A 21,371-nucleotide genomic window follows, 5' to 3' on the forward strand; every position below is an offset into this window, starting at 1 on the left:
ACAAAGCCCCTCTGGACAAAACCCCCTGCACAAACACAGCCTCCTTGTTTGGACCATTAGGGCATCTCCTCTGGCCTCCTGAAAACAATTAGTCAGCCTCGTTAGGAGAGCAAGCACAAGGGCCACGGGCTGGCAGGGAGGTCTCGCAGCGCTCATTTCCGGAAGAGTTGGCAGCACAGAATGGCCAACATGGCCCTGCTGCACGTGAAAAGCTCAATCCAGAGCCCCTGTGAGCCCTGCCAGGGGCTGGGGGGCTGCCAAGGGGCACCCCTTGTCTGAGCACAATTACGGAATATTCGTATCAAGATTCCTCTGCAGCCACTGTGTGCCAAAAGTGACCCAATGGCTCCCAGGCTGCTGCATTGATGAGGGGGCTCAGAAGGGACAGGGACGGTGCCTGTGGTCACTGGCTGTGTCTTCATTGTGTCAGGATGGGAGCCAGCAGAGGGAAAGCTGTGTCTGGGAAAAAGGAGGTGGGAAGAGCAGTGTTAGGGGGTGAAGGGTGCCTGGGATGCCTGGAGCTGAGACCTGACAGCTCATCACAGGTGTGGCACACTGCCCACAGTGCCTGCCTGCTCACAGAGCCCAGAGCACTCAAATTTACTCCTGTGCTTGGGGCACAGGACAGTGACACCCCCCCAAGCTGTGTGCCAGGGCAGCTTTGGGGCCCCCCTGAACCCCCACCCCACATCACATCACAGACCACTGCCACTCCATTACTGTCATTAAGCTTTTATTTCCACTGTCACAAAGTTCCTGGGTTTTGTTTTGTTCTGTTATTAAACTGTTTCGTTTGCTTGGTTTGCTCTTGAATTCATCTCAAGACAAGGCAGCGGGGCATGCAAGCCGAGACACCGGCACGGACGCACACACAGGCTTCATCTCCACAAACAAGGCTCTGTGCTGGAGCTGCTGCTTCCCAGCCCAGGGCTCAGCCAGCCCTGGGACACAGGCCACACCTGTGCCACAGGGCACCCAGCCCAGGAGCAGAGAGAAGGGAAGGATGACTTTGCTGCAGGGCTGATGTGTGTAACTGAGACCCCAAAAGTTCTGCACCCTAAACTGTGCACTGAGACTGGGGCTTGCTTCTTTGCCCCCAGCCCTCACTTCTGTCCCAGCCAGACCCTCCCCTCAGTGCCCTGGGGAAGGACAGGTAACAGGTGCTCTCACCAAATGCCCCAAATCTCCTCCTTGGATGGGGGACAGTGAGCTGGCTGCAGGTCACTCACCCATCCCAAATGACCCCCCAACCCTCAACACATGGGAAGGGGGCAGCTCTGCCAGTGATCTCAGCTGCCCCCATGCCATGCCTGGCCCTGCTTCAAAGCCAGCCCTGCTCCAAGTGGGGCTCAAACCCAGATCCCAAGACTCCAAGACAATTCCATCTCTGGGCAGCTTCATCCCTGCCCACTGAGGAGCAGTGACCTGGGCTGGGATTCCCACAACCTCAGCCTCTGTGAAGGGGGGCGAGATGCAGCTGGTACCTGGCACAAGCAGGGTCTGGGGCCCCCCATTAGCAAACACCCTCCTCCACCAACCCAACAGAGAGAGCTCCTGGGACCAGCCTGGTCTCATTACAAATTGCATTAATTAACAGCCTGCTCCAGAGGAAAAACCCTTCACTTCTCTCTCTTGGGTCCTGGTTTGTGCTGTGAGCAGAGGGCAGGGGGGAATCTGCCCCCAGAGCCCTCTCCCACATTCTTTCTCCCAGGGGAAACAGCTCAGCCCAGCCCGGCCCCAGAGCTCAAGGAAAGACAGATACAAAGCAGCAACAGTCAGCACACAGACAGAAAAGTGAAAAGAAAGGAAAGTACAGACATGGCATTTAATGGGCAACACTGACAGCGACAAATGAGAGGGGGGCACATGCCACAGTCACCGGGGCTGGGCCCTCACCTCAGCCTGGCTGTGCTTTGGGCCCCCTTCCCACAGCCAGGGCTCTGTTTTGGACAGGCACCAGCAACCCCAGTATGAACAGAGACAAACCAGGGCTGTTCCATCGTGAGCAGGTGTAAAACAGAGGCTGGAATTAAAGACCCTGGTGTAAATCCCACCCTGGTGTTTCACACACCATTCCTGGTGCTCTGCACCTGCCTGATGCTCAGTGGGTCCTGCCAAGCCCTGTGCCCACTGCCCTGAGCTGGGCACAGCCACCAAACTGCTCTCCAGAGGGGGATGCTCCCCCCAGCCACTGCACTGATGGGGAAACTGAGGCACGAGGAGGTTAAGGCCAACATTTCCAAGCACGAGATGCTCCAAGCCTTATTTTCAGTGATAGCAAGATGCTGCAGATCCTGGTGGTGCTCAGCAGGAATCAGGGCCCTTGGTGCTCCCCAAAAGGGAGATTAGAAGCATCCAAGCCAGGGTCCCAGATCTACAGCCAGGAGGAACACTGGGGCCAAAACACTTTGCTCAGGGACACTCAGCATGCCCAGAGCCCTGGCAGGGCTGAGTTCCTGGGGAGACACCTGTGAGCACTCATGGAGCTCAACCCATGACAGGTCCTCCAAAAATTACAAGCTGTCCAGGGGAAAAGTGTCAGAGCAAATGAGGTTTGCCTTTGCCTGGGAACTATGTCAAACGTGGCAGGGCCCATCATTCATCAGCAGAGGTGATTACAGCAGTGTCACATTCATTGGGAACATTGATTGGCACCAGGAGGGACCAGTCTGGCAGATGTGCATTCAACAAGTGGCAGGCACTGCAAAAACCTACCCCAGAGTTGCATTTTGGCCACAGAGCAACAAGGAAAAGGAGGTTTCCGTGGGAGTGAGTGAAGGACACCCTCCAGAAGCACCCCCACAATGAAACATGGGCATCCTCAGGGGCAGGGACTGCAGAAGAGGCAGAAATATTGCACATGGACGTGAGGTCAGTCTCCTTGGGGATGGGGAAAGGTGGTTTTCATGGGCATCAAGAAGTACCACAAGCACAAAATCCCAAAACTGGGGAGTGGGGCTGCACGTGAAGAACCAGCATCTTCTGGCTGGGGCATCTGTCACTGCCATGCTGGGAGGAATCAGGGAACACTGGGGCACCACCTTGTCTCCTGCATCATGAGACACTGTCAGACTGCCCTCCACATCCAGATGTCACCTCCCACTGCCATGGGGACAGTCCTTAGCCATAGGAGCTGGGAGACAGCTGGGTGGAAAGATGCTGCTACCACCAGCTGGAGCAAAGATAGAAGGGTGAGGCCCCAGGGTGGCTTTAGGGGTCCCAAAGGCTTCTTGCACTCTGCTCCTGAGGGAATGCACATCTCTCCTTTCCCAGAGCTGAGGCATCACCCATGCACTGCTCACTCTCCAGCAGAGATGCCAACTGTGCCCCACGGTGTGGGTGCTGGTGGGGCTGAGCTGGGGGCACATCCCAGAGGTGTTGATGGAGCTTGTGCACAGCCCATCCTGGCACTCCCTGCCACCTTCTCCCAGCGTGGATGGAGGGACAGAGCAAGACAGAGCAAGGCTCCCCTTCAAGGATGATTCACAGCCACCACCAAACACCTTCCCACCGCTTGCAAAGCAGAACGTAGCAAAGGAATCTGCTTGAAAGCAAAACCCAGCTCTGGGCTCCATTAATACTTGTTCATGCAGTGAGAAAATGAATAAAAGGAAGGAAATGGGGACGTTCTGGAGCCCAGCAGATTCCTCACCCTGCCCAGCTGAGGGATGGAGCTTGGTCTGCCCAGCCTGGGCTGAGTGAGCCCCACAGAGCTCCCAAAGGGAAGGGTGAACAGAAAAATGCAGGGAGCACGGGAACAGGAAGAGAAGCTACAGCATCCCCTCCAAACAGCAGCCAGCCCACAGAGCTTGGGATACAGGGGTGGGAGGAGAGGGGGAAGGCAGATTTTTGGCTTCATTGTTATTGCAGGCTCCCGGGTCCCCGCAATAGTGTACGAGCATGTAAACCTTACAAATCCTCACCTGGGTGGGCGGACACACACACGAGAGACGAAACACAGCAGCAACATTTACAACAAATAAATAAGGATATCGACCGTCGAGATAGGCATATAAAAAAAAAAGCCTCACTTTTTTCCACCGAAGGAAAAAAAAAAAAAAAACAACCGAAACAAAACCAAACCAAAGAGCACAATACTGTCTCACCAAAAAAAAAAAAAATAATAATAATATATGTCCCTAGTGAGCCGAGCCGGGCTGCCAGCGGCACTGTGGGTGACACCAGGACTCTGTTCCCAATCTCGTCGGTGCCTCGGCTCCACGTGGGTGCAGCCCCGGGACCTTGGGGCCCCGTCTCGGGCTGGATCCCGCCGGCACATCCACAGTCCCATCGGAAAATGGGGAAAGAGGGAGCAGAGGGGGCGAGGAGGGGGCTGTGCCTGCGGCGATGCTCGACCCGCTCCCCCAAAGTCTCGGGCGTTCGCTGCCGCTCAGACAGGGTCTGGCGCGGGGTTGGTTGGAAAAAGCAGAACTGGCGAATGGCAGCGGCTGGTTCAGAGTGCGGGGGATGAGCTCGCGCTCCCAGGGCGCCCCTGGCTCGTGGAGCGGGAGGGGAGGCCAGGAGGGACAGGCAAGCTTCGCGTGGTCGGATGGCACGGAGAGCATCTTCCCCCAGGCATCTGCAGGAGAGGTGGGCACAAGGGGAAAAGGGTGAGAGCATGGACAGAAATCCTTGTGGCCATCTCATGTGACACCAGCACAGCTAGAAGGGCAAAGCTGGAAACAGAATAGATATTGAAAATCTCAAAACTCCACTGGGGTTAAAAAACATCCCATGCCCAGGACACTGCTGGGACTTTGGGATGACCAAAAACACTCCAAGAGACTCTGCACAGCTCCACAGGGCACAGCAAGGACCACGGGGTGCTCAGCCAGCACCTGTATGATGCTGTGAACCAGTGTCCCTGACACTGCTGTGCCAAACCCAGCTCCAGGGCATAATATAATAAGATATAAGATAAATAAAACATTTAATATAATCTGTCTCTGGAGCGTCCCCATGCCCCCAGCACGCCAGCTGCCTCTCTGCCTCCTCTGCAGCCACATCTGCTGGTGAGGGCGTGAGCTGTGCCCCAGGCAAACACTTCCATCTCCACGGGTGAGGTCTGAATGGGCTCTGTGACACTGGGAGAAACCATTCAGAATGGGAGCAGCATGGCTGGATTTGGGTGGGATATCCATGTTTTGGTGCCTCAGCAGAGGAGAATCAGCTGGCTGTGCCTGGGGGAGGCGGGAGATGGGGGCCCTGCAGCCCCGGTGCTGCACTCACCGCCGCTCGGCCCCGGGACTATACGAGCCCATCGTAGAGGGAGAGCGCCTGCACGATGGAGGGGTCGGCCTTGGAGCCCTCCTGAAACTCCTGCAGCGTCAGCTTCCCGTCAGCATTCTGCAAAAACACTCCTGTTACTGCTCTGCTCCACCCCAGCTGAGCACCCCAGCACATCCACACCCTCCCCACTCCACTGCCTCGGTGTCCCCACCGAGCCACCCTGCAGCCATGGAGGGGACAGTGCCACCTTGGGGACCCTGGAATGGGTACAGGCAGCCCAGAGGGATGTGGGGATCCCACAATGATGCCAGCAGTATCTGAGACCTTCTGGTGGTGGGGCAAGGAGGCACCTGCAGGAGCCAAGAGCCAAAGGGACCCACAGCACCTCCTAAATCCCTTGGCCACACAGAAAAAAACCCTCAAGCATCCTCACCTTGTCCATCATGGCAAAAATCCGATCCACCCTCTTCTCTGGTGTGTTCTCCTCCTCAGGAAGCTCCACTGTGTTTCCCTGCAGAGCAGGACAGGACCAGTCACACACCCATCTGTGCCCTGCCTGGACGTGTCCCCAGGCAAGGATTGTCCCCCCACACCCCACATCAGGACAGGGTGCAAGGGGACAGTGCTGGCACTAGAACCACCTCAGACACGAGATCCAGACACTGCCCTGGCCACGACGGCCACGATGGCCACAACCCCCCACTGAAAAAGGCCAAAGAAGGAATTGGGGGTGTTTCAGCATTCCCACAGAGCTGAGCTCCAGCTCAGCAGGGACACCCAGGGGCTGCTCTCCCTGTGCTCCCCCTGCCCCTCTTACCACCATCTGATAAATGGCATCCACAATGTCCAGCATCTCGTTCCTCGTGATGTATCCGTCGTTGTCCAAGTCATACAGCTTGAATGCCCCTGCAAGACAGAGCAGCAGGGGGCTGGGGCTGTGACCCTGGACACACCCCAGCACCCTGGTGGGGCTGAGCCCCCCAGCATCCCACAGGAGCACTTACACCTCAGCTTCTCATCCAGCGTTCCCCGGGAGGTGACCGACAGCGCCTGGATGAACTCCGAAAACTCAATCCTCCCATCCTGGGGGAGGAAAGGAGGGGTCAGGGCGCTGCCACCACTCCTGTCCAGCAAAGCCCTCCCTGCCCTCTGAGAGGGCACATCCAAAAAGGCAGCAGGGAGGGAGGAGTGATGCACATTTATCTCCAGCACCGTGATCCAGCTGCTGGTGCCCAGCCCAGCAGCGAACATCCCGGCAGGAGCAGCTCAGGAATTCAGGGGCAGTGCATGGACAGCTTTTGTCAGCTTTTGTCAGCTTTTGTCAGCAGCACCAAAGCACAGCAGGCGCTTCTCCTTTCCTGCTTTGCCTCTTCATTGCCCTTCCCCACGTGACTCCTCAGCTGAAATAAGTGTGGGGGCTCTCACCAGCTGCGCCGCTTCAATTTCACGCCCCAGGAAGCGCTGGAATATTTTGCTCCTCCAGTGCCAGGCAGCCACATCCCAAACCCATCCCACCGTCACCAGCCCTGACTGCCTCTGGGTCCCAGACTTACTTTGTTCTCATCGAAGACATTGAAAACAAAGGTGGCAAATTTGGTTGGGTCACCGAAGGGGAAGAACTGCTTGTAGATCTTCTGGAAGCCGGCGGCATCGAGCTGCCCGCTGGGACAGTCCTTGATAAAGCCCTTGTACCTGTGAATGGAGGGCACAGCCTGGGCCCAGGAGGGTCTCCCACTGAGATGGGAGGCTCTCCCCAGTGCTGCAGTGCTCCCTGTGTCACTCCCATCACCCATCCCAGCCCTGTGGATGAGGTCCTGGTGAGCACCACAGTGAGGGTGGCAGTGGGGACAAGCAGCACCAGTGACACTGAGTGGTGCCCACAGGTGGCAACAGGGCCACAACCAGGCTTGTGTTGATCATTGGCTGGGAGATGGGAGGTGGCAGGGACCCACTGCCCAGCCAGGACTGACAGCTATGCCATGCCCTGGCAAAAAACAATGGCACAGTGACCACTGAGTTCTGTGAGGGTGGTTGGGCACTGGAACAGGCTCCCCAGGGAAGTGGAGATGGCACCAAGCCTGCCAGAGTGTTTGGACAACACTCACAGACACATGGGATTCTTGGGATGTGCAGGGCCAGGAGCTGGACTTAAGATGATGCTTGTGGGTCCTTCCCACGTCAGGATATTCCATTATAATTTTTGCACAACCCCAAATGAAAGCTGCTCAGAGGTGCTGGGGGGCACAGCAGGGTTCCTGTGTCCTCAGCTCATTTCCAAAACCCATCAATGCTTCAACACCCCAAAAAGCCCTTGGTCCCAGATGCAGGCTGCACCTGGGTGCTGCAGAGTGCAGGGTGCAGGGAAGGGGCTCCGTGGCTCCGTGGGTGTGGGCAGCAGGCAGGGAGCACGAAGGGACCACGTGGGGTGCGTGGATATTATGCAACACATCGCCCCAATCTGTCAGGCGCCCGCTGCAGCGGGCCAGGGCTGGAGGAGGAGGGGAAGGGGGTGGCGAGGTGGGAAACCGAAGTGCCGGTGACATCTTTTCAGATGCTGCAGCTATGACTCATCGGGTGGAGGGGGAAGGAGGAGAGAAAGAGATAAAGAAAGCAAACCTTGACTGGTGGGATCGGGAGATGAAAGGGGAGCAGTGGCTTTTCTAGGGCGCTGTGCTCGGTGGGGTGGAGGGGATGGAGTGAGAGCGTGCTGCTGGCAGGAAATCATGGATCCTACCCCTGGCAGCCTCTGCAGGCCCTGCTGCCAAAGGGAACGTGCTGGGACAGCAGCAGCCTCTTGGACCACATCACCAGCTGGACTGTCCCCATGTCCCCAGGACCCACTAGAACACAGCCCTTGGATGGGGTGAGCAAGGAAAACCTCTTCATTTTCTGGTCTCCCCAGTGCAGGTGCACCTGCCACACCTCCTGCAGGTCCCAGCTCTGCCTGGCCAGTGGGGTGGCTGAGTGCCACCAGCTCCTGTCCCCTGCCCACAGCCCCATGCCCAAGTCAGCTCACCACCACGGCAGGCACTCACCACTGCTGCACCTCCTTCTCCGTGACTGCAAGAGAAAACAGGAGAGAAGAGAAAAAAAAGAGACAGAAATTTAGTGCTTTTGCAGTGACAGCTGCTCCTCTGCACTGCACATCAGTGAATTCCCTGGGGAATGCCCTGGGGCTCCCAGCAATGACTTCTCTGGGGGATGCCCTGGGGCTCACTGAACTGCCAAGTGTTCCCCATGTGTTCCCCACGTGGCAGAAACTGCTTTTGAGGCACAGGCTGGGCCAGCCCAGGTGGCCCATGGGCCCAGGGCTGCAGGTGCTGGGGACCCCTGAAACCAGGGAGACTCCCAAGATGTTTTGTGTTGTGCTCAGGGAGTGCAGAACTACAGTGGGCCATGAAGTTGGAGGACCTGGCCCTGCTATCTCATCTTCCCAGAGCTAAAACAACCCTGAAAACATGTGCCAAAACATCTGCCTGGAGGTAGCTCGGGGAAGGGACTGGCCCTGACATTGACACACTGAACGTGGGCAAGGCACAGCCCCAGGGCTGGCATCTCCCCAGGTTCCAGCTGCCTCTGGAGAAACACCATCAAACCCATCCCTGCATCCTGGGGAGCCTCACCAGGCTCTGGAAAAACCCCCAAAACACAACAAACTAGAAAACAGACAGCACTGGCAACCCCAAGTGTCCCCAGCCAAGGGACAGCTGCGAGATGAAAAACATCCTCAGCAGAGGAGAGGCTCTGAGGGGTGCAGGATGCTGGGCAGGGGGCTGGCACTTGTCACTGCATGTCCCACTGCAGGAGCTGTGCCTGTGCCTCCCCACAGCGGGGAGCCAGGTGCCAGCAGGTGGGCACAGGGTCTCATTTGTCATTTGCTTTGCCTCGTGCATCTAAATAATGATAAAAAAGCCACAGGTCTGAAAGGCGCAGGGATAATGAGGCGAGTGGAGATGTCAATGTGCAAACAGCTGATAAAAATAGAGACTGAAGACACACCAACAGATGCCCATTACCAATGGCAAGAAAAAAAGAGAAAGCAATTTTCCATCAGGAAGATTTGTAACGTGCCTGGCTGAAGGCGCAGAGCTCAGAGGTGAAGGTTGGGGCAGCCAGGAGGGGACACAACAGCCCCCACCAGCACCAGCTGGATTCTGGCTCCAGCACCCCTGCAGCAGGAATTTCTGTGCCCAAGGCTGTCCCATGCATTGGAGGGTCCCTCCATCCCAGCACAGGGGTTGCTGGAGGGACAGAGCCTTCAATTCCCACTTCCCCTGGGATTCAGCAAAAGCAGCACCCACTGTAGCACCACAGAGTGTCCCACAGCAGCTCCCCAGGAGAGGGGATGAGGCACAGGGATGCTCAGCATCTGGGATGAAGAACACCGAGGGCTTTGGCAGTGTCACAGGAGGGATTTGGAGGGTTGTTTGTTTTGGGCAGGCAGTGGTCTCCTGGCAGGAGGGAGCAGGAAGGGCACACTGCATCCAGCAGCCGAGCTGGAGTGGGCTAACACAGCAGTCAGAACAGTTCCAAGGGATTTCCCCATCAAAAAAAAAAAAAAAAAAAATTAAAAAAAAGGGTTGCACAGAAGCATCCTTCCAAAAGAGAGATGCTGAGTGACATCTCCAACAGGAACAGGCTTCCCTGCACACACCCGCACTGAGACACCAGCCCGACCTCCACCCCGAGGATCCCCAGGCACCGGCTCTGCAGGCCAAGCACCCCGGAGCTCCCAGGAGAGCAGGAAGGAGGAGGATGAGGGGGAGCCCTCGGGGCAGGCAAAATGGACGCGGCAGCAGCCAGGGCTGCAGTCAGAGCTCGGCTCAGCCCCTCCAGGCAAATCGCCTTCTGCTCCCTCTCGTTCGACTGCTTTTCCCCCAACGTGCTATTTTGGGCCCGGGAGCTGCCTTTCAACTCCAGCAGGAAACAATTAAGAAATTTGTGCTTTTTTTAGTGCGGGAGAAATGCTGGTAATGACACGCTCGGGCTGAGGCGGAGGGAGGGACGGAGCCAGCTCCCCTCGTGCCGCAGGAGATGGGGATGCTCCCAGGAGAGGCTGCTCCGACCAAGGGAACCATTCGGGTGCCAGGCTGGAAATCAGCACAGGGCTCCCAGTGAGGGATTTGTTAATGTGCATCCTGGCGTGGAGCCACACGGAGGGAGCCCCATCCCTCCTCCAGCACACCGGTGCCTCCCTCCAGCCTTGGGTGCTGGGGAATCTGTCGGGTTTGTCCTGATTGGGAGCGTGGCCTCATCTCCCAGCCCTTGGAAAACCACCACCCCTCCACCAATGTCCCCTCTGGCCAGGGGCAGAGTGTTCCCAGGGCAGGGAGCCACCCCAGCCCCGATCCAGAGTGGGCACTGAGCAGTACCTGCCTCCCTTGTCTGCGGTTCTGGATCCGGGACAGGTGATGACTTCATGGCTGCCCCTTCCCAGCCGCTCCGACCCTGCTGGGTTTGACACTCCGAGTGCTCCAGTTAGGAATGCTAATGCCCGACTTGCAGCCACAGAAGCCTTGGGGACACGCTACTGAGTGCTGAGCCACCTGTACTGAGGCTGGGGACAGAGGACACAGGGCGGGGACAGAGCTGTCCCTGCGCTCTGCATGTCCCCAGCCGGGCTCACAGACAGAACCTGTGCAGCGGCAGCTGCTGCATTCCCTCCCGCAGCATCGATTCCGGCGCGATGCTGAGCGGACACACAGCGATTGGCAGCGATATAAACCCCGGCCAGGAGCGCCCCCGACACCCCAGAAGAAGGGGATGAGGCACAGCAGCCGCACAGAGCATCCCACCGGAGCCGGGCCGGGTCCCCGAGCCGGGCTCAGTGCCGTGCCGAGCTCCAGGGACCGCCGCTCCCGCAGCTATAAATAGTGCACGTAGCAGCTTGTTAGTAGCAGCGTGCCTCGGCTTCCTCGGGGATGAAAGGCGCTAAATAAAGGCAGAGTATTATCATTTGTTACGAACCGCAACGCTGGAAGAGGCACTGCCGAGCCGGGAGCCCCAGCGATGCCCGCAGGCGCCGGCAGCGCGCTCAGCCCGCACCGCGGCATCGTGCGGAGAACGGGGAATCGCGGCACGGGACTGCCAGCACGGCCAGGACAGGCAGCGGGGACAGGGACAGGCGCCCAGAGCAGCTCAGGAGCTGCCCCTCACGGCCAAACCCCAGCCAAGGCCCTCTCTGTCCGCTGCTCCGTCCCTGCCCGCTCGCACCCCAGCTGGGAGGAAGGTTTTGGCGTCTCACGTCTCACACAGCGCAGAGGGGCAGAGGCTCCGAGCAACCCCCAGCCCCGGTACCCAGCTCCCCCCCAGCCCTCTCCCCCCACCGCTCCATCAATCCCGGTGGCACAGGCGAGCACTGACAGCTCCGTCACCACCCGCCCTCCCCGTGCCCCCTCTCCTCCCACCACCCAGCTGCCACTGCAGCAAGAATCAGCTCTGGTTAATCAGTGCTCAAGCCTGTTAATTTGTGTTTTCCAGGCAGAGAGGAGACGAGAGACCCGGGACTGCAAATCCCGACCGCACCTGCCGCAAGGACTCGCTGGAGGGCGGCGGGGACGGGGGGGAGGAAGGAGGGCGGGCGGTGCATTCGATGGTTCAGGGACCCTGGCCACGGTGGGGTGCATGATGCTTCAGCACACAGGGGCTTGTTTTGTGCTGACATCCCCTCCCCTGTGTGCAAGGGGACTGACCGCGCCGCAGGGCTGGAGCCTGAGCAGGACTGTGCACACTCAGCTCAGCCCCTGTGCGCCAAAACCAGCACGGCTCTGTCCTTATGCAGGTTTGGGTTCCCAAAAGCTCAGCAAGCGCTGTCCCCACGCAGCAGCAGTGAGGAGTCTCCACCGACCCCCTACACGTCCCCCCTTGCCCCAGCACCTTGATCCTGTGGGCACCGGAGCCTTATCACGGAAACCGGTTAATTATTTCCAGGCACAAAGTGGCTTCCCTCACCTCCACCGGCACTCCAACTATGCCAGCTCATGGGCTGTGCCAAGCCACGGCAACTGGTCCAGCAGCACACACTGGGTCATGGCAGGAGCAGTCCTGCACTTATTTCCCTCAGGAACCTGCTGTGGCCCCTTCACAGGGTCCCCGGGCATCCCGGTCTTGGGGATCACATCACCCCAAAATGGGGCTCCTATCGGGTTTGGGGCTGCCTAAACCTGCTGTGGGTGCTCAGAGCAGTGCCCAAACCCGGGGAAATTTGGTACCCGCAGTGGGTGCTCAGGCGTGAAGGAATGGGGCATTTATGCACGCACTAACTGGGCACCCATGCCTGAGCCTGAGGGGCACTCATGCAAAAACACCTCGGGAGATGATGCGTGGACTAATTGGGCACTCGTGCATAAATTATGTGGGTGCTTCTAGGTGAACTAATTGGGTGTTCATGCATGAGCTGCCGGGTGCTGCGGCGGGAGTGAAGGGGCCGCTCATGCACGAACCAGCTGGGGGCTCATGCATCCGTTTTTTGGTCATTCGTGGATTCACGGGGCGCTCATGCACGCATTAATTGAGCAATCACGCGCCCCGTTCGCTGGGCACTCCTGCGTCAGCTAATTGGGCACTCATGTGTAAATTAGTGTAATTAGGAGATAACACACTTGTGCACGTACTAATTGGGCACTCAGGTGTCAATGCATCAGGTGCTCATGCATGAATTAATTGGACACTCAGGCATGAGCTAATTGCAGGCACGTGCGCCAATTAATCGGGCACTCATGCATCAACCACCAGGGCGCTCATGCAGCAGCGTGCGATCCAGCGGGAATTCACTGGGCAGCCATGCATAAAAAATCCAGCTGGGTGCTCATATGTAAATTAACTGTGCGCTCATGTGTGTGTTAATTGGGTGCTCATGCGTGGGCTAATTGGGCGCCGATGTGGCAGAGCCTGGGGTGCTCTGGGGGCCCCTCATGCGTGAAACACGCGGGTGCTGCGGGAGAGCCCCGCGCACCCGGCAATTTATGCCAAACACTCCGCCCCTCGCCTCGGCGAAACACATAGTTAAGAATTTTCTGAGCGTAAATCCGACACAAACTCCGCTCTCAACATCATCACAATGTTAATATTGACCAATTACCAGCTCCCCGCTCCCTCCCGCCCGGCTCGGCAGCGTGTGCCTGCTCGCTCCGGCTTCATCCAGCCCCTGGGATCACAGCGTCAGCATCGCAGCCTGAGCAGCCCCTGCAGAATTCTGGTCCCTCAGAGCACCACCGGGCTCGGTACAGCAGGTACCCGGTGCAGACTTCACACCTGCAAGCACGGACACAGCGAGGTCCCATCGGTTTGCCCGGGGGACCCGGTGCCAGCCCTGGCTCTGCAGTGAGTCAAACACACCACAGCCTGAGTGCCCATTCCCAATTCCAGGCCTTGTCCTACAAAACACCCAGCCAAGAGCACGGCAGCAGCTGTTGCAGGTGCCATGGGCTCAGTCCTCCCCTGAGACTGTCCATCCTGGGGCACCCAGAGCTCACTCAGGTCCCTGTTTGATGAGAGTAACTTTTAGGATACACCACATGTCAGTATTTTGGAAATTTGGGTAGTTTGGTCCTGGTGATGTGGTCTCATTAAAATTCAGGTTGAACTCCTTAATGATGTCCCAGTCCTGTGCTCTCTGCCAGCTCTGGGGCCACCAGACCATCCCTGGCTGGGCTTTGCTCCTGCTCCCAGGCAGCACAGGGACAGCTCTGGGGAAGAGGCAGTAAAACACAGGGTGCCAAACCCTGTGGCACCAGGGCCAGCCCCACGCAAACAACAACTTCTGCAATATGACTGATGCCATTTTCTTTTGCTCTGAGCTTTCCCCATCCACTGTTCCCCAGCTCAGCCCCCTGCCCATCCCTTCCCTTCTCCCTACCACATCTCCCATACACCGGGGTGTCCCTGTGTGGGAGCCCATCCCTGCAACATCCCCAAGGGATTTGGGAGCAGCCCCAGCTGTGCAGGCACCAACACAGCCAGACCCACCAACACTGCCTGTCACAGTGGGACATCCCCATCCCAGCTTTGCCAGTTTGGCTGCTCTGCCCATCACACACAGGCATCAGCAGCACCACGGCAGGTCCGGGAGCCCTGAGAGTTTGGAGCTCGAGCCTGAGGGCATTGTTGGTGTCATTTGTTACTCTGAGACACGGGGCAATCCTCAGAGCAGTGCTGGGGTGCTTGGCACTCTCCCTGCTGGTTGCCATTAGTGGCCTGCCTTGCTCCCAGACTGGATAGACAGGTGCAGGAGCAGTTCTCGTCTCCCCCGGGGCTGGCACCAACAGGAAAGCCAATATGCAGCTGAAATCCTTTTTAGGCTTTATTAAATATTTAAGGACCCGACATTAGGCTTTGGAAATTTGGTTTAGGGAAAAAGCAGCAGTTGTTCTTTGAAGCAAAGGCAGGAGAGGAAGGGCAAAGGACAATGCCTTCAAATTACTGAATTAGGGTGAAGCATCCCCACAGCAGGAGCTGGTGCCAGCAGCAGCTCCATCCCAGATTGAATCCCAGCTTCCCCACGAGCCAGGATAGCAATGCCTGAAGGGGCAGAGGATTCCCAGGAATCCCTGGGAGCAGGGATGTAGCAGCCCCCTTGCCTGGCCATCCACGGAGCAGCTGTGTCCTACCACCTGCTTAAATCCACCCCTTGGCCACAGGGATTTCAGTGTGTTCTGGCACTCCAAGGTGCCATCCCCAACCTGAGGAGCAATTCCTGCCCTGGGGAGAGGAGAAAACTCCCCTCTAGACCAGCGTGGGCAGCAGGAAAGGAAGTGCCTCTGGCTCAGCCATCACTCCCTGGAGCCATGGGAAGGTCAGGAGGATGCTCAAAGCCAAGCCTTGCTGGCAGCAGGGGCAGCTCTGCTGCCCTCCCAGTCTCTCCTGCAGGGATCACTGTGCACTGAGGGGTGACACAGAGACCCAGAGCAGCTCCACCAGCTCCAGCCATCAACCAGAAGATGCTGGAGAAACAGGTGGATGAAGCACAGGCTGCCCTCCTTCCAGCAGGAGGTGTGGGAGGGAGCCCTGTGCTTCCCACGGGCTGGGGAACCCATGGCAGTGATGGAAGTGACACAGACCCTGCTCCAGGGCTGAGCCCCCCAGGGCCACCCCTGCCCAGGGCACCAACCCTAGCTTCCCTTGGCATCCAGCTCCCTGGAAGATCCAGGAGAACGAGGAGGGGAAGGAGGAACAAAGCGACCCCACAAATGTCACCCCGATCACAGGGCGAGCGCGCCCGCAGGCTCCTCCCTCCAGCAGCCGCTCCCTTTGATGCCTTCAGAGCTTCTTGTTTCACAACCTTAATTAGAGTGGCAGCAGCAAAGGTCAGGAGAGTGGTTAAGCAGATCCATTAACATGTCAGGGGATAAATGAAATGTGATTCTGGCGATGCTGGAGCAGCAGCGGCTCGAGCGTGGCAGGGGGGACGGCTGCTCTGCTCTGCCACAGAGGGAACCCTCAGGGTGTCAGTCATGCCTCCCCCTTCCCACCCTGGCACGGCAAGAACCTCCCAGAGACTGCAGGGACTCCTCAAAACTTGCTTCTGGAACCCCAAAACTTGCTTTGCTTGTATCTACCTTTGGAGCCCCAGGTCCGTGTGTGTGGGATGCCCTGGGCTGGGTTCACTGGGAGCAGGCTGGGGTGGCCTTGGAGAAGGATGGAGATGCCCCCAGACCACCACAGCCCTCCAGAGGCAGCACAGCAGGTCCACACCGACCTTGCAGTGAACCTGCACCACAGCAACCCCCTTCACAGCACTGGCTGCAGCAAAAACAGGCCCCAAACAAACTCCAGCCCCTGGGCATCCCTCTGGCACCTCCTGCCATTGTCCTGCCCCAGAGCCCCAAACCAACCTGGCCCTGCACACTTCCAGGGGTGGGGCAGCCACAGCTCCTCTGGGCAAGCTGTGCCAGGGCCTCACCATCCTCACAGGGAAGACTTTCTTTCTGATACCCAATACAACCTTACTCTCTGTCAGGCCATTCCCTCTCGCTGTCACTCCAAGCCCTGTTAAAAGTCACCCACACTGACAATTTCACCCAGCACTTGCCACTGAGGGATAACAGGTCTGTAGCCACCAGTCAGCTCACCCCAGGTTCTGTTGGATGAGCAACAGGAGGCATTTCAACACAAACCAACCTGGCAGAAAAACCCAGTGCCTGGGGCCAAACCCTTCGGAGGCTAAAAATAAACCAGCAGCAGCGGGGGAGCTACCAAGGTCCCTCCTCTGCTCCTGCCCACTGCCCCAGCCAGCACAGTTCTTCAGCACTGGGGTGCACAATGGAGCAAAGCCCCAGCCTGGCTCAGCCAGCAAGGAACCAATCCACTTTCCTGGCTGAAAACTGCTGCAATTGTAGAATTTCCTTTCCTATCCCACAGAGTTCCACCTGCCACCACGTACCCCGTAACTACAAATCAATATGTTTATAGTTTGCTCTTAAACTAATGCCCATTAATTCCCTGCATTACTGTCTAGCAACAGAGCCAATTTTGCAGCTTATTGTGAAAGAGCAGAAAATGATGATGCTGGAGTGAGTTTAAAATCCACAAAATAGATCACAGTGGGTGGGATGTGGCTCTCAGGAAAAGAGCATCTTCCTCTCACCCACTCTGCAGCCTGGGTGTCATTTTAGCACCCTTGCTGTGGCTCCCACAGCTTCACCTGGGCCCCTCTGTGGCCCCAGGAGCAGCAGGACCAGCATCCCCAGGCATCCTGACCCCAAGCTGGCCCAGAGCGATGCTGCTGCACCGCCAGAGCTCTGAGCATGCCTGACTGCTCAGCTATTGCAGCCTCAAAAATAACACTGCTGCTTCTGGACATGGGCAACAGCTGAGCAAAGGGAACCCTGAAAGACAATTCTCCCCAAAATTACCGGAAAAAAAGAGCTAAAATGTGCTCTTCTGAAAAAAGTGCACATTTTTGAAACTGCTTCATGGTTTTAAGGGTTACTGGCCTGGGAGTGCTGCTGTGAGCAGGGACATTCAGAACTGCATTTCTCTCCCAGTTTCTCTCTCAGGAATCCACACCAAGTCATTTCCACACAGGACATTTTATTGTGCACCCACAATTGCAGGTCACACTCTTCATTCAGGCCACAATCACACCTCAGGACCTTCATGAACCTACAGCTGAGCAGAACCCTCTGACTGTGGCCCCACAAGGTTCTTAAACACAATCCCAAATCCCACTGTGGCCCTAAGCCATGAGCACCTGGCCCAAGTTAAGCTCAGGTTTAAATCCCCATGGAAGAGGATGTGATCCAGGGAGGATGGTGGTTCATTCAAGTCTCAGGAGTTACCACCTCCTGGGACACACCACCAAACTGCACCGCTGAGCTACCCCAATGAGGCATCAGGAGGATTAATAAATTAATTATTATAAAGCACTTTGAGGGCTTTTCAATGAAAGGATCTACGAAAGTACAAAGAATTACATAATTTATTATTCAGTATTAGTATCTCCTGCACATTCCTGTGTGGCACCAGCCAGGTTTCCAAGGAGGGTTAAACAGCCCTGCAGCCTGGCTGGCCCCACCAGCACTATTCCAGCACCTGGCAGACAGCAGAGCTTGGCACTGCTAGGTATTCCTGGGCACTCAGGTGCCCAGAGACACAGAAAGGCACAGGGAGATGGGTCTAAACCAACAGGACTTGGGCAGACAGCACTTCAAAGAAGCCCTTCTGCGCCTTTAGGTGTCCAAGTGCCATTAAAATCTGGCCCCCAGCACTGTCAGTCAGGAGCAGAGTGGGGAGGGGAGCCAAGAGATGAGGTTTGCAGGCTCCTGCCTTTCCATGTCCAGTTCCCAGCAGGGCCTGGGACAGCCTGCTCTGAATGCACACAGGAAAATATTTCTCACAGCTCAGGGAGATCATTGACAGCAGCCCTGCAGCATCCTCAGCTCAAACTCCCTGCCCACAGCTGCCCTGACCTGGGCCTTCCATGCTCCTCTCCTGGCTGCTCCCATCTCCTGCTTGTCCCAGGATTGCTGCAACTGAGGCATGGCCAGAGAAACTACCACAAACAGGAGATGGAGAGCTCAGAGAGGACAAGGGACACAAGAAGCCACCAGGAACTGAAGAGCACTGAAGGGAAACAGAGGTCCTCTGTGTCCCATGGAAGAGATAAATTAGCAGAAAAGCCATGTGGGGCAAGGAGAGGGGGTGACATTTCCCTCTGATCCTGCAAAACTGAGAGGAGCCTTTTTGGTACTTGCTTTGTTTTGTATGGAAATTCATACAAACAGAAAATGATGCAATGGAAGGAAATCCCAGCGTGGGAGAAGCTCTTCATGTACCACAACCACAGCTCACACTGCCACAGGAACCTCCCTGGGACAAATGCAGGTTCCCATCAGTTTGGGCTGCTGGAGATATCTGCCCAGATGTGCTGCAGCAACAGCAGAAACAGCACCACACACAAGGCAGGGACAGCACTTGCTTGGTAACGTGGCAGCCAGGACATGGGACAGGCAGCACAGGCCAGGGATGCTCTTGTGTCTGCCAGAAACTCGCCTAAATAGCAACATGACATGGAAAAAAATCTTTTCCAAGCAGGACCCCAGAAATTCTTGAGCAGGCCATGGATTTGTGTGTATGACTGTCCCCAGCTGCTCCACCAGCCACAGCACAGGGGTCTGGATCAATTCCTCCCACAGTACTCAGCACAGCCCTGCCTCTCCTCTGCCTGGCTTCCCCACAACACACAAGGAAATTGGTGTTTTTCCAGTCTCCCATGGTCTGAAGATAAATCAGAGGCTCTCAGCCGTGCCTGGGAGGGCCCTGAGAAGTGCTTCACCAGACAAGGGAATGCACGCTCGCCTTGACAGCTGCAGAAAAGGGGCAGAAGCGCTCAGCAAAAGTAATTAATCCCAGAGATGAGAGGTGGAATGAGCAGAGCTCAACAAACAGACCCTGGAATTAGCGACAGCTCTGCCTGACAGGCACCACACCACCAGCCACATGCTGCTGGGGCACGTTGGGATGCTGCACCAGACTCCTGCCACGCAAAGGGCCACGTGCTGCTGGGTGCTGCTGCCTCACCTGCACAGGTCTTTAAAAAGAGGCAGTGAGACGTCCAGGGCAAGCAGACAAACCTACAGACAGACTGGAAACTCATTGATGGAGAGATCAGAGGATCACGATCTTTCCTGGAAAGGGTGCGGTGGAAAGGGGAGGGCACCCAGAAGAGAGGAGCAGAAAGTTGGGAATGAAGCAATTTTTAAAAGCAATGACCTGCTGGCCTTATCCAGCAAAGAGTGTGCCCAAAGACACTGGTTTCACCAGTGCTGTGTTTAGCTGGCTTCAGCTGCAAGTAAGATATGGGGCACCACTGCCTGTGTGCCCCATGTCGGCCCCACTGATGAAGGCACCTTCCTGGGCAGAGGAGCCACCCCAGGCATGCAGAAAGCCCAGCACACAGGAGATCACCAGCAGACAAGGCTGTGCTGGGGCTGGCAGCTCCCAGACTCGTCTCCATCACAGATCAGGTGGGCACAGTGGCTGCAAACCGAGCGGGCGATTGCAGCACAGCACGAACGGTGCCTGGCCCAGCGCGGCTGCACCCGCCGTGGGTGACAGCTGCAGTGAGACACCAAAACCCAGCTCAGCTTCATCCCAGGGCTGTGCCCACCTGGCACTGCCACATTCTCACTGCTCCCTGCCCCTGGGCACTCTGAGGAAGCCCAGCCGGGGTAGCCTAGCCTCTCCTGCCATCACAGCCGGCTGGCGATGCGGACATGCCCCCAGCACCTGCCCTCCTCCCCCTGCTGTGCCACGGCAGAGAGCAGCCCCGCGTGTAGGGTTGTGCAATGCACCACTATTGCCTCTTCTCCATATGGGAGAACTTGCTGCATCCTAATCTATTGCCTTTTTGGGTAAGCGCTGCCGTGGGACTGCAGCAATGACAGAGGGGAAGCTCGCAGGTCTGCTGCACGTTTGGGGAATATCTGCGACCTGCAAGCGGGGAGGCAAACTTGAGCCACCAAAGCCTTTGTTTCCTTTGTGCATCCTTCAGGGAAAAAAAAAATGATTTTGCTAAAACTGGATGGCTGAGGCACCAGCCACGTTAATTAGATTATGGTGGAGGTCCAGACGGGAAAGCCACTCGCTCAGAAAATCAGGTTATTAAACCGATACTGAGATACTCAGAAAAATATCGAACTCGCCGGCGTCGGGCTCTTCTCTCCACTTCAGAGCGCAATAACAAAGGGAACCCCTCCAACTAACGCACCCAAAGTTTGGAAGGCACCCAGACGCTCGGCACCCTGCTCCGGGAGCTGCTGCCGGGCTCCGGGGAGGGCAATCCCCGCGGCGGGCACCGGGCAGCCCGGGGGAAGGATGCTCGGGGCAGGGGCGGGGGGCGCCGAGCGAGGGCGCGATGCTCCGGTGGGCGCCGCGGGCGGGCAGGATGCGGCCCTGGCCCCGCCGTTCCCGGAGGCTCAGAAATAGGCCACGGAGGATGGTTTTTTTGTAAAAAAACAGCGCGTTCCCCTGGCTCGCTGCCCCTCTCCGTGTCTCTGCTGCCTTATGGGTTTTTTCCTCCTCCCAGGCCAATCCCTGAATTCTTCCAACAAAGCCCGGCCGAGCCTGCGCCCTCCCCGGGAGCGGCCCCGCAGGAGCCGCCGCTCGCCGCGGCACCGACCGGGGGAGCGGCGGGGCCGGGCGGCAGCGCGGACCCCATCGCACCCCGGCATCCCCCCGGACACTCACAGTACGTTTTCCTGGTCAGCTCTTCCACAACTTCAGGCTTCAACTTGCTGTTGGATTTGCCCATGGTGGCGGCAGCGCCGCTGAGCCCGCCGCCTCCCGGCCTCGCTGCGGGGCACGGAGCGGCGGGGCCGCTGCCTCGCTGGGGCTCCCGGCCCGGCTACATCCCGCGGGGGGCGGCGGCCAGGGGGGCGGAGGGGTCTTTGTTGGCGGGGCTTGGCCGCAGAGCCGCGCCGCGGGGCCGCGCTGCGTGTCCGTGTGCGTGTCCCCGGCTCCACGCGCCCTCCCCGCCCTGCGCCGCCGGGCGCGGAGCGGAGCGGAGCGGGGGCGCGGAGGGGCGGGGGGGCGGCGCGCCCCGCCCCGCGCTGCGGGATGGGCATGGGATGGGGATGGGACGGGATGGGATGGGGATGGGGCTGGGATGGGCATGGGGATGGGGATGGGGATGGGGCTCCGGC

At 57.8% G+C, this 21,371-nt stretch overlaps 1 protein-coding gene across 1 annotated transcript; it reads right to left on the bottom strand.

The window, feature by feature from the left end:
* Nucleotides 1-712: 712 nt before the first annotated feature.
* NCS1 (neuronal calcium sensor 1) lies at nucleotides 713-21,231 on the bottom strand. The gene is made up of 8 exons (XM_056505301.1): nucleotides 20,917-21,231; nucleotides 8,265-8,289; nucleotides 6,783-6,921; nucleotides 6,234-6,312; nucleotides 6,047-6,135; nucleotides 5,663-5,740; nucleotides 5,230-5,346; nucleotides 713-4,579 (listed from the first exon to the last, which is right to left on the bottom strand). The coding sequence occupies exons 1-7, from the start codon at nucleotides 20,978-20,980 to the stop codon at nucleotides 5,248-5,250; spliced, it is 573 nt and encodes a 190-aa protein (XP_056361276.1). The 5' UTR covers nucleotides 20,981-21,231; the 3' UTR covers nucleotides 713-4,579; nucleotides 5,230-5,247.
* Between the last annotated feature and the right edge of the window lie 140 nt (nucleotides 21,232-21,371).

Source organism: Oenanthe melanoleuca, chromosome 17, assembly GCF_029582105.1.
Source record: "Oenanthe melanoleuca isolate GR-GAL-2019-014 chromosome 17, OMel1.0, whole genome shotgun sequence".
In the NCBI taxonomy this organism is placed as follows: Eukaryota; Metazoa; Chordata; class Aves; order Passeriformes; family Muscicapidae; genus Oenanthe; species Oenanthe melanoleuca.

Excerpts from the sequence above, each read along its gene's own strand:
- NCS1 (XM_056505301.1), bottom strand. The coding sequence starts at position 20,980 with ATGGGCAAATCCAACAGCAAGTTGAAGCCTGAAGTTGTGGAAGAGCTG. Across the intron at positions 6,313-6,782 it reads ATGTCTTCGATGAGAACAAA|GATGGGAGGATTGAGTTTTC; the intron begins GTAAGTCTGGGA and ends TTCCTCCCCCAG. Across the intron at positions 5,741-6,046 it reads ATGCCATTTATCAGATGGTG|GGAAACACAGTGGAGCTTCC; the intron begins GTAAGAGGGGCA and ends CCTGCTCTGCAG.